The sequence below is a fragment of the Takifugu flavidus genome, chromosome 13 (genome assembly GCF_003711565.1).
Source record: "Takifugu flavidus isolate HTHZ2018 chromosome 13, ASM371156v2, whole genome shotgun sequence".
Classification (NCBI taxonomy): Eukaryota; Metazoa; Chordata; class Actinopteri; order Tetraodontiformes; family Tetraodontidae; genus Takifugu; species Takifugu flavidus.
This window is the reverse complement of record NC_079532.1, coordinates 3,404,817-3,416,934: the sequence shown is the minus strand read 5'-3', so window position 1 is coordinate 3,416,934 and position 12,118 is coordinate 3,404,817. Positions and strand designations below refer to the sequence as shown.

The 12,118-nt window shown below is 52.4% G+C and overlaps 1 protein-coding gene across 1 annotated transcript in view; it reads right to left on the bottom strand.

Annotated features, from left to right (window-relative positions):
* Nucleotides 1–11,515, bottom strand: part of mob2a (MOB kinase activator 2a) — a 34,825-nt gene extending 23,310 nt beyond the window's left edge. Inside the window, exon 1 of the mRNA XM_057052508.1 lies at nucleotides 10,992–11,515. Coding sequence (XP_056908488.1) covers nucleotides 10,992–11,008 — 17 coding nt within the window. The 5' untranslated portion in view covers nucleotides 11,009–11,515. The remainder of the gene's footprint in view (nucleotides 1–10,991) is intronic.
* Nucleotides 11,516–12,118: the final 603 nt, after the last annotated feature.

Sequence of the window (12,118 nt, the reverse complement as noted above, 5' to 3'; positions counted from 1 at the left end):
CTAAGAATAGGGCTTAATGCAATTTCAATCCAAAGTCCTCTCCTAAGTGTGTGTTTTTCTACATATCACATGCACGTTACATTTCATGACATGGAGCTGAGAAACGAGCTTGGAGGTCCGGGAATAGCACCTGTCAGTTATTTTAGGTGCTGCTCATGAGGAGAGATTAAGCTACAGGGGCTATAACTGCATTCCTTGTAAACATAATGGCCCCTTTCCCACCAACAGTTCCAGGAAAACTAATTCCTGGTCATCGACGTGGTTTGTGTTCTGGAAAATGTGTTTAAATTTGATGACATATAGGGGAGTCGTCTGGTGGTAGGTCCCTCCCTGAATGTTGTGGTCCATCTTATCTGGTTTGAGATTCAGGAACTTTTCCTGATTTTGGTGGCTGCATTGACGAGCAGAACGCACCACCAATCAGAGCTCTTCGGCACATTAGCCCCGCCCCTCCAGAAATGCCAAAGGTTTTTAAAATCTCAAGGTAAATTAAGAAAATCCTACAGTGGAAAAAGGGGCACTAAAGACTTTTCAGCAGGTTAATGAGCACCAAAACAGCACAGAGATCATCCTCCTCCTCTCCTAATGCTAATTAAACACCTTTAGCCGACCTTTTCCACGTGGGAATTCTGGCGTCCTCTCAGATGACGCCTTGAGTGGCGACGTTAAATGAGTCGCAGGAATGTTAAAGTGCAACGAGCGTGAGAGACGGGGCGGTGGAAAGTGACAGCGAGGAGACGCGGGGATGACAGCGGCGGGGCCTCGCGGCGGAGAGCGTTCTTCATCGCCACGCCTCACGGCCTCCAGCGCGCCCGGGGGACGCCGGCTGGTTCCTTCAGGCGAGTCGGGAGGCTTCTGTTGCATCAAGTCTGGGTTTTCAAGAAAGGGAACAGGGGAGTCGGAGCAGAACACCAGACCGCAAAAAGGAAAAAATGGGAAGAACAGATGTGCGTTACTGAGCCAACTGGGGGAACACAGGCAGAGAGGAAGATGGAGAGCAAAGGTCTCAGACGTCAGTTTTAATCTAAAAACTACCCAGAAAAATATTTTTGGCACACTTGTGTTGATATGTCTGCAGTATGAATAGAGCCAGCAGGGCAGAGAATATTTAAAGCGACCCAAACTTAATTTCAGGGTACGAGACTCCACCTAATTAAAGTCAGAGCTTCCTGATCAAAGCAACAAAGGAAGAAAGAAAGAAAAGCGACAAAACATGTCATTATTTTCTGCGGTGGGTGGTTTTAGTGGGACCGAAGCAGAGAGAAGAGGGATGGAACCAGGGTTCTTCAGCATGACATCATCGGTGAGAGAGAGTGTGTGTGTGTGTGTGTGTGTGTGTGTGTGTGTGATTCCTTTAGTCCCGCAAAAGCACTTAGCGTTGGTTTCAGTGGCTCCGAGCTCGTTTATTTGTGCAGGAGCAGCCTGGCACCAGAAATGCTGATCAATCGCACCACTGCTGCACTGCTCAGTCAGTGACTGCAGAGCTAAACAAGAGCCGGAGGAGGAGGAGAAGAGGAAGACGGTGGAGGACAGAGGTGAGAGAGGAGGAGGAGAGGAAGACGGTGGAGGACAGAGGTGAGGTGAGAGAGGAGGAGAAGAGGAAGACGGTGGAGGACAGAGGTGAGGTGAGAGAGGAGGAGAAGAGGAAGATGATGGAGGACAGAGAGGTGAGGTGAGAGGAGAGGAAGACGGTGGAGGACAGAGATGAGGTGAGAGAGGAGAAGATTCTGCAGAACGAAGGTCCATTCCTTTCCTCACTTCATTAAGCTAATTTGAGCGTGCCCCCCCCCCCTTGTTTTACGGTCCCTGTTATCTATGCATCCCTTGCTCTCTTCTGGGGGCCCTTCTCCATCCCTCTCTTTCTTTTCAGTCCTTTTCTGCAGTTCCCTTCGTGTCAGGGCATACTAATGCAGCAAAACACGCCACTTCATGCCGGCAAAAATGTTAAAAATGCTGACAGACAAGAGTTAAACGTCTTCAAAAAAACAAACCCTCTTCCCGCCAGTCTCAGTGTTCTGGAAGCTTCCAGAACACTGAGACTGCAGCTCCTCCGGATTAAACTGCAGAAACCCTGAACAATGGTGCATTAATGCACACATATATGGACACACACACACACACACACACACACACACACACACACACACTAACTGCAGCAGACGAGCAGGATCTAAAGGTCCCCCGGCATGGCGGTGACACTTCATCGAGAGCAAACATGGACGCCGTCTGTCTCTTTCACACAAACACGCACGCAAGATGTGCGTCGCTATAAGATGCAAAGATAAGGTAGAGGTCAGAGTTGGGTTCAGACCCCACATCATTGCCCTCCCATCCTAAATACAACACTGTGTTTGTGTGTTGGGGCCAGGCTGGGGGAAGCCTATATATAGGCCTGTGTATACATACTGGCGACGCCAGGGGCCGACGGCTCGGCCTGGGTGTCCGACCTTCGCTTACAGCCTATGTGGAGGTGTTGCTGTTAAAGCCTTTACATGCTCTACGTGTTTGCAGTGTATAGTCGGCGTTTCTGTGTTTAGCCGCTATTTATGCTAGTTTTTACGTCTGGATTTGCAGCCACCAGCATCATCTTTCTATATCTAGCCTGCTTTACTAGTTTCTGTTGAGATTCCAGGAAATTAAAGGAGCCCTCGGCCCCGTGCTGCTCGAGGCTGAGGCATTCTGGGAATGTGGGGTCCAGCATCACCCATGGAGAACGGGCTACATACACAACCGTCTTTAAACGCTCCACACAGCAACAACGCGGTGACACAATTCGTTAAACCTCATCAACTAGTCAAATTCATGAGTGATCGGCATCCGTGGGAGTATTCTAAGCAGCTTCATACAGCAGACTGGGTCTAAATCGTCAATTGATCAGGTCTGAGAGTCATACAACAGGCCAGAGATGGGAGCCCGCCGCCTGCGTTGCTATGGCGCCACCTACTGTGAGCCGGAAACATTGCACCAATGGTGGAGGTGGAAGAGCTCGCCAACGTCTCCATCAGAGGTATATTTTGTTGTTACGTAAATAAAGGCTCTGCACCTACAATTAAAAGTCACGGTCTGGCATTGCCTACTGCTGGCAGGTGTTTAGTGAGAGCTGTTATGTCACACTTCCTGTTCCTGGTGGACCAGGTATCAAATGTTCCCCGTTGCATCAATTAATACACACAACAAAGAGGGCAATATTAATCTGTAACCTGATGTAAGTACCCTGACAGCCTGAGGCAGCAGAAGACTCCGCAGCCATGGAAACGTGAGTATGTGCTGCCCCCTCGTGGAATGGGGGAAAACTACAGGATCTAAGCAGGCCCGCAGTGGAGCTCGAGAACGTTGCACAAAAAAGGAAGCAGAAGTAATGCTTTGACAGGAAAGGGATTTGGCATCAATTATAATCATAGTAAGCTACAAGACAAAAGAAAACATCCTTATTTTTCTGCCTAGTGTGTGCCGCAGCGTTGGCGTGACCTGTCCTGATCTGAGCAGTCTGATGTGTTTAAGTGTCAGAATTGAATTATCTCGAGACTTGTGCTTGTAAGGAAGTGCCTTGGAAATCGGGGGCACGTTTTGCAACTTTGGACGTAATTGCTTTCACCCACAGACAGTGAAGGGGACGTGGAGGCCGCGCGGGGAACGCAGCATGTGGCGCGTCACGCCGCTTGCTTCGCCAACGCGAGGCGGGACTTCCTGCGAGCGGCTACGGCAGACTCCCGCTGCTGGTGGAAATGCTGAACAATGAGGAGGAAGGCTGCAGGACGGCACAGCGCCAGACGGTTTCCAAACAGAACCGAGACGTGCGGGTCAAATAATCAACGCACAGCCCAGAGGAACTAGAGTTTAATAAAGTTTAGGGCCAGTGTGAGCGGCGCTGAGCCCAAATGAAAACCACAAGGCCCCAATCCGCCGCCCGGCGCTGCTCTCTGGCTCCGAGCGATGCGCAAACTCAGCCGAGCGCATGAGAACTCCTGACCTGCTGTTCCTCTCCGAGAGGAAACGGATGTGGGGACCGTCTCCGCGCCTCTCTCTCGTTTTCATTCTCTCCGACTCGACAAGCGCGCCAACCTTCACGTCAGCTGGCGAGGAACCGCTTGTGGAGCAGCTCGCCCGTGCAGAGAGCGCACGTGCGGGTCCTCATTATGCCGTTAAACCTTCAGCGTCTTTAATCACCTTTAATCTGACCTCTGGACTTTTATGGGAGCGGCTGTTTGAACATTCAGGTTCACGTCCGGCTCATTTACGAGCACAAGTTGAACAACTTCCTGTCACTCGGGTTGATAAAAATAGCAGTTTTCACACCATTTCCTCTCTTATCTCGCGCTCTGTTAACGATAAGGAACATTGAACCATCTATCGCATCAATTTAAAACACATTTTTCCAAATAATTCGGAATTTATGGCCACGTCTGGAGGCGCCGTGCATTAGTCATGTTAAGCTAACTTCCCGGTTTAACTGTCAGCGACCAGCACGACCTTTTAGGCGTTGCGTAATGGCTGCCGCAGACGACACCGTTGGCCACTTTTCAACCAGCCTCCACACCTCCAGAGGTGAGAAGCAGCAGCAGAAGATAACGAGACAGCCCTTTAAAGACAGGTCAGGAGAGCACGTGCGGCGCGGCGCCGCTCTTCTCCCTCCATCGCTCTTTATGTAGGCTAATCTCTTCCATCACACCTCCTCGCTGCAGCCCGCTCACTTGGCCTCATTTAACCAGCTAACAGCCTGTAATGCTGTAAATCAGCAGCACCTCTAATCTGTCGTCGCCCGTTCTGCTCCGCACGCTCCCCCTGATATATGACGCAGCGGCTCCCAGCATAAGGCCGATTGTGGAGAGATCCTGATGGAGATGTGGGTCAGAGCCGGAGCCACGCTCCTGTAAGGGGACTCCTTCCTTTTATTCCAGGGGCTCTCGCCCCGCTACGCCTTTTCCCCAGATTCATTCCAAACTAATCAGGGGTTAAAGGTCAGCGTTTATCCCTTGTTCCTCTCGATGTCCGAGCTTCTCTGAGCTGCAGCTTCTGGCGCCACCGGGCTGCTTCCTCGCTGCCAACATCTGCCGTTCCACAGAAGACCTTGGTTGATGAGAGGGCTTTCAGAAAGGTCATGTTCACGTGCACAATACAGCTCCTGTGATAAAGTACAGGCCCATATGTGCGAATCACAGCCATACGGCAGGAATGTGAGCACAGGCGTGCGGAGCATATGGCTGCTGGTGCTAACCTGTCTGTAGCATCTTCCTCTCATCTTACCCACCCCATCGCTGCTGCACTATTTCTCCCCTCCACTGCGTCCACGTATCCAGTTACGTGCACAAGGAGGGCGGCGCTGAGATGTACTGGGATTTTACTGGTTTTGCCAGACAGGCGGGCGCTACCTCAGATGGCTAGGCAGACTGTGGTGAATATGCTAGCATACCAATTAGCATAGGTGAACTTCTGCGTGGCGTCTGTGGCCTCCTCCCTTCTCCTGTTTAAACCTGTCCACCACGCCCCAGCGTGCACTCATCGTGTGTCATGTGTCACACCTTTCTCTGCACCCCGGGAAGAAAACTATACCCTTTGAAAAACACACACACACACCACACACACACACACACAACTGGTCACTTCTTCCAGTGGATGGAGGAAAGGAAAACCCTTGCAGATAAAGTTACGGAGTTAAAAGAGGTAAATGAGGCAATCAGGATGCTCAGCATCATGACAATACCCTCTACTTCCTGTTTAAAGCAGCTAAACAGGAAGACCACAATTAAGTCAAAGGTTAAGAGAAGCGTTCTCAAACGTGGCTTCACGATCGCATGGTTCACTTCTCCGACTTCCTGTTCGGATCGCCTTCAGTCCCTCCGCCCTGTGTTTTGAGTTCAATCACATTTAGCGAAGCCACGACACGGACCGATCGCCGCTGCGCTCCCACACAGGTGGGCTGCTGCCAGCTCAGAGATGAATGAGAGCCTGAGGTGGGTGCTTTTAAAACGCCAGCGCTCCACTTCCCCGGCCGTGCTGATCTCTAATCCAATTACGTTCCGAGCAGCCTTCCAGCGCAGCCGCAGCCACCGAGAACAGGCCCAGCCATTTTAAACTGATGCCAGCAGGCCAGCAGGAGCCCCGCAGGCGTTCTCCCCTCATCCATCGCCTAAACCTGTCCTCCAGACACCGATCGGGAGGGACTCTTTTCATCCCTCTTTAGCTTTTCTTCCAGAGAAACATCCCGATGACACGGGCAGGGAATGCGTCCCGACATGAACTCGGAGACGGCACCTCCCACGTGTTCTGAGGGGTGTCCGTAGCCATGAATCAGGGCGGCAACAACAACAGCGCTACTTCCTCCTCCTGCGGGGGGGGGGGGAGTCGCCCTGTTTTGGCTAAAAGTCTTGAGACAGCCTTAGCTGGCAGTGGACCATGAACATGATCCTCCCTGACAGACCAGCAGCAGCTCGCAGGCCTCTGGAGGCCAGCCCGTCTCCTGAATGGACCCATTTAAACTGGGTCCGGCGCGGCCGCTCCGACAGTGTCCTCGTTTGGGTGATGAGTAAACACAGAAGGGTGTAGGGGGGGTGGATGATTGGCTGTGACCTTCCCTGACCTCTGTCCGCCTCTTCCCCCTCCGTCTGGCTGCAGTCGTTACGAAACAGCGCGGTTGCCAGGCGGTAGTTTCAGTTCGCGGCGCTATAATCTGGTGCTGACAGAAAACACCTTTTACCGCCTCATAATAAACACGGGAGCATGTTTGCACGAGCGCTTCTTTAATCGGAACAATTATTCTTTGTGTCCAATCTCTTGTGACAGGGCCCGTTTGGATGAACCGTCCAGACCACCGCCGGCTCCGGCTAAACTAAGCTAAGCTAAGCTAACAAGCGTCTTCATAAACGAGCGGGTATTAAGCTAAAGGGCGTGCACGCATTCAGAGGCAACAATTATCTGCCTGTGCACTTCCAAACTGCCGAGTCATTCCGGTATCTCGTACTGCCGCAGAGGAAAGGATAAGAGGGAAGTGCAACATCTCTAGAGAGAAGCCAGTAGAGCCGAGAAGTCCTCGCTCAGCAGAGCTGTGTGATCTGGCTCTGAGGCTGTTCGCTTCCATAAAAACCGTTGAATGGAGCCTCAGTGATGCACGCTGATATCCCAGAACGCTCCGGAACACAGAACTGCGTCCTCAGACGGTCAGGATTCCCTGCTGGACAAACAGGAGCGGCGTAAACATGTAGCACGGCGACAGTTGCTTTTAAGGCCCCAATTTGTCCCGTTTCCTCAGAAACAAAGGACAAAATGGACCCGTATTTTCTTCAGTGTCTCACAGACGTTTCGGAAGTTGACAGAAACAACCAGAGAGGGGGGAAAAAAGCTGAGGAGCAACTTAGCTTAGCTCGGCAATACGGAAAAAAGGTCACAAACAAAAGCGATGAAAAACCCCCTAAATATAACACAAGATCGCAGGTTTTTACACACAACAAACACACCCCAGCCACAGGCGCTTCACGCGTTACTAGATCCAGACGCGGCTCTGGTGTCACCTTCCTGTGAAACCTGAAGTCACCGACACCTCTGAAGACCGAGCTGTGACGCTCAGCTCTTCATCGTCAAACCTGAAGTCTGAGGACAAGGGTGGTGGACGAGGACAGGCCTGCTTTCAACTGGATCCGTTAGAAGCAGAGTGCAACCACAACTGCCCCTGATTTATTTATTTATTTGTTGTCTTTGGCGAGCTGCCCTCCGAGCGCTCCAGCTCAGACAGCAGTCAAGCACGCAAACGTCTCAACGCATCATTATCTCATCCCAGAGACGGTGGGAGGCAGAGACCAGGACAGGGAGCCAGTGGGGGGGTAGAAAACCCCCAACCACCGCTACCACCGCTGCAACGTTTAAGCTAGCAGAGTCAACCGCCGCCACTGGCGACCCAACAGGAAGCGCCGGGCTCAAATACCGGCCTAATCTCCCCGTTTGTGTAACACCGGCCTCCGCGTCCAGACATGTTTGGGACGCGCCTCCACCACGGGCACGCTCCACGCGCTCCTTGCTCTCGATTAACGAGCTAGCCGAGCACCTCTGGGGTGGGTTCGGCTCACAGTCAGAACGAAAAGCACAGGCGGCAGCAGTTTGTTTCTGCTTCCCAGCAGCTGAACGCTCCTCCGTCACCGCTCATTGGCCACACGCGCGGCAGACACAGACACCTGGGCCGCGGAAACCACGTGCACTTTCGTGCGTGCGTGCAAATATGAAGAAGAGGTGGCGGGGTTGCGTGAGGACAAAGGCGCCGGGTTAAAAACCCACACCAACATAGCGACTGACTGCAGATTTTCCCACAGTGACGCTCGCCAGACCAACATTTCCATATTTTAATCAGGTTAAATAATTCTTTTAAAGAAACGATTGAATAAAGATTAGCGAGACTTCAGTTAATGAGCTGAAAGTTATATTTAGCTTATTATCCTCTCCCTGGATAATTAATCAATGGCTGCTCTAATCTAAACTGCGCTAACGTCATAAACGCCTTTTCAATTCAAGCTTTGACCAATAAACCATGAGGACACAAGTCTCAGGGGTTCAGGAACCGGCTGCAGTAAACTGGATCACAAACCAGTCCCACCAATGTAGAGATTAGAATCTGTCTCAATCTGGCCAAAGGAGCAGAGAGGCTACGGTGGGAGAACGTAGCGTTGAACATCCGTTTCCTTGGCCACGTGATAACAAAGCGCCCACGTAAACCCAAATCCAGACACTAAATTAGCGTCCATTAATCCAGTCCATCCTCCAGCGCTCCCAACTTTACTGCACCAGCGTCAGCAGGACAGTGTTTTATTAGCTAAAACTGAGCTGACGGCACCGTGAAAGTAGCGCCCCCGGTGGTCACCCCCAGGTGATACACGGGGACTCGTAACTCGGGGCGACGGGCGTCTGCTCGGGCGTCAATAACGCTTCTCTTCGCTCTTAATCCTGACAATTTCCTACTGTTGCGCACCCCTTCGGCGGCCGTCGCCTCGCCCTCCGTTTGGCACCAAGCGCTGCATCACTCAAAAGTGAGCGTGGGATTAAACATCTGTCAGAGCCGGTCCGTTCAGCCCGGCGCTGAGGGGGGGGGGCAGGTTTTAGGCACTAACGCCTCGTCTGGTACTGAAGCCTGACAGATGAGCTCACTCACTAAAGCAAAACTGCTCTTTCTAAAACAAACGCTACAACAGAGGCTGCAAATACGTGCGGGATTAGATTCCAGGCATCCTGTAATCCCATAATCTCAGCAGATTCCACTCTTTCGCTCATCAAACTTTCAGGCTTTTTCCCGCCCTCTCCCTCTCCATCACTCCTGGCTCCGGCGTCCTTCGCCCGAGGCCTCCATTCGGGGCGACTGCGTGCTTGGTCAACGCGTTCCTAGCCTCCTCGCCATCAGTGGCGCCCGCCGGACGCCAGTCGGATGCGCTTTGCATGCGAACGGAAGCCAGCGCCGCTTCAACCTGCGGCCAGGCGGCGAGACCCACGACGGGCTCCTCGCAAGCCTCGCCGCAGACCGTAAACACCTCTTCACCCGGCGCGCCCGTCCACCTTCCTCGCTTCGGCTGCTAAATTCCTAACAGACAGCTGACGGCTCAAACCGCCAAAAGAAAAGCTCGACATTACACGTGCGCGACGGAGGTGGAAATGAAAAAGGAAGTGGAGGCCACAACACGTGCTACAGCTGAGGGGACCTGAAAAACAGCACGAAGCCACGTGAGACCTCCTGACGGGCACCGATCTGCTGGGCCACGGCCTTATCTCAGGGCTACAGCGTCACCCGGGCGAGGAACCACCCCTGGATAGCTGGCCCTTACCTCTCCTCTCCTCTCCTCGGCCCCCACGCGCTCGCAAAGTGCAGCTGCCATCCGGCAAAGCCCGGTGAAGTCATTACAGGAAACATCTCCGGCGTGCAGCAGACAGACCTGCACTAGTGGAGGCCATTTGTGGCTTTAAAAGACTTAATGGTGTGTTTGAAACAGGAGATCCTCTGGATGTCCAGAGGTGGACCTTAAAGCTCACCCTGAGAGGAAGTTAAAGACCTTTAAGAACACACAAATGATCTCCCTCCTTTACTTAGAAGCAAATATGACTTACGCCCTGACCAGATAATACGTTTGCAATGTAAATACACACACAGCTTTATAGTGCGCTGCAGGCTGGACGGTTACTGAATCAGAGACCAAAGTCTCTTCTGTAATATGATTTATTTATATAATCTCATTTAACAGCAGTCAATTGCCCTCACACACAGTCAAAGGTGGTAAATGAGCAGCAGGGGAGTCTGACAGGCTCCAAATAAAGACAGAAAACGCATCGCACCGATCCTCTCCAGCCTTTTCCCACTGAACGCTGTACCTGCCGTTATTGGAAATGCATTATTCATCCAATCTGACTCGTCTCAAACAGAGGAGCCGCTTGCGTTAATACTTTATCACTGTCACGTCCAGAATGTAGCATATTAGGTAACGCTGGGTTAGCCTTTGAGCTAACGGAGCGCACCTTGCAAAGGGAATAAAGTGACCCCGGGCACCGCCGCGGTAGCGGGTCTGAAGGGCTGCTAATGTTAGCCCCTTCACTCTAATCAGCCCTATAAATAAGCACCCTGTACGACTAACTGTCCCCGTGTCCCATGACCTAAACGGGACAGTGCCGTCGCTCGCTAAATAGCTGCGAGCCATAAATATGCCCCAATGTACCGCTTGTCCTAAGATAACATTAGGTTAATTTAGCGTTGTTGGGTGAGACCGCTTCCAGTTCTGGTACCGAGCTCTCATAGCAAAGCTAAGCTAAAAGAGGCTAAGCTAAGCACCGCGCTACTCGCTTGTGGCTACGCTGGCGTGTTTAGGTTGGAAGCGGGCATGAACCAAGGCGACAGTGCGGCTGTCTAATGGCGACCGTGGCGGCGTCAAAGGCTGCGCTGTGAATTTGCCGCGACCGGCATCAGAAAGACTGCGCAGCCGAACTGACACGGGAGAACAAGCTGGCTAAGCGAGTTAGCTGTCGGTACTCACCCCATTAACCAATCCATGGCGCTGTTTGTAGCTAGCTTAGCTAACGTTAGCTGGCAGGGGATAAATCCACCAGGAGCTGGAGGCGACCCCCTTGATTATCCAGCCACCACCTTCGCCGCCCCGGTCGTTGTCTGGTCCCCGGCTGCCGTCGATCTTCCCGAGGCCCGCGTCTCTCCCCGCTGCCCGGTCAAACACAAACGCCGCTGGGAAGTTGGAGCGATTGTCCTTGTTTTGATCCTCGGTTAGCTCAGATCATCCAGTGACAGTTTGCACAGATCAGCCTATTAGCCGATGAAAGAAGTGCCTTGGTTGACTTTGAGCCAGACAGACGAGCGGAGCACGGCGAGGAAGATCCGCGGGTCTGCTTTGAATCGGGTGTCCGATGTGCAAGCGGCGCCGAAGCGAGGCTTCTCTGGAAGGATGCGATCAACCCGGTAACCTCCGTCATGAAGCCCCGTTCGGCTAGCTGACCGCCTGAACCTCCACTGGAGCCACTGGCGTGTGAGCGAAGTCTAAATTGGAGTCCGGAAGTAAACACAGAGCCGACCCACTCAGCCTCTCCTGTGCGTAAAGAGCGCGTCACGCAGGGCTGCGTCGGCACGGATGCACTCAGATCATTTCTTTTTTACAAGTCTTTGCGACGATTCCGGCTAAAAGGCGGCTGCGTTTTATTGTCACAATTCCCCGGGGCATTATTTTAATGTATTAAATGTGCAGAGAAGGAGGAGAGGGTTGTTATTAACGGCGATGTACGCGGTGCCAGTCTGACGCTCAGATTCACATTTCAAATCCGTTTTGATGACGAAAACACCAAACGCTGGGATTCATTTACACCAGTCCGAGGGTGCAGATGGGGGCTGTGGGCACAGATCTGCAGTCTGCTGTGTGCCGCTGGATTTGACGGGAATCTAAAGTGACACGGTGCGCACAGAGTGGTGGTTTGGGGGTCAATAGAGGCACCAGTTAATCTGCCCGGGTCTCTGACTTCAGTGGTTTTCATCATAATAAAGCACAGTCCGGAACAGAGTAAGAGCCGCCCGCACCCAGACTCATTCGGAGCATGTCGCCATAAATTCACGCAGGAGGGTATTTGTGCTCATTGACCCATCCTGGGCCAACAGGGCAGT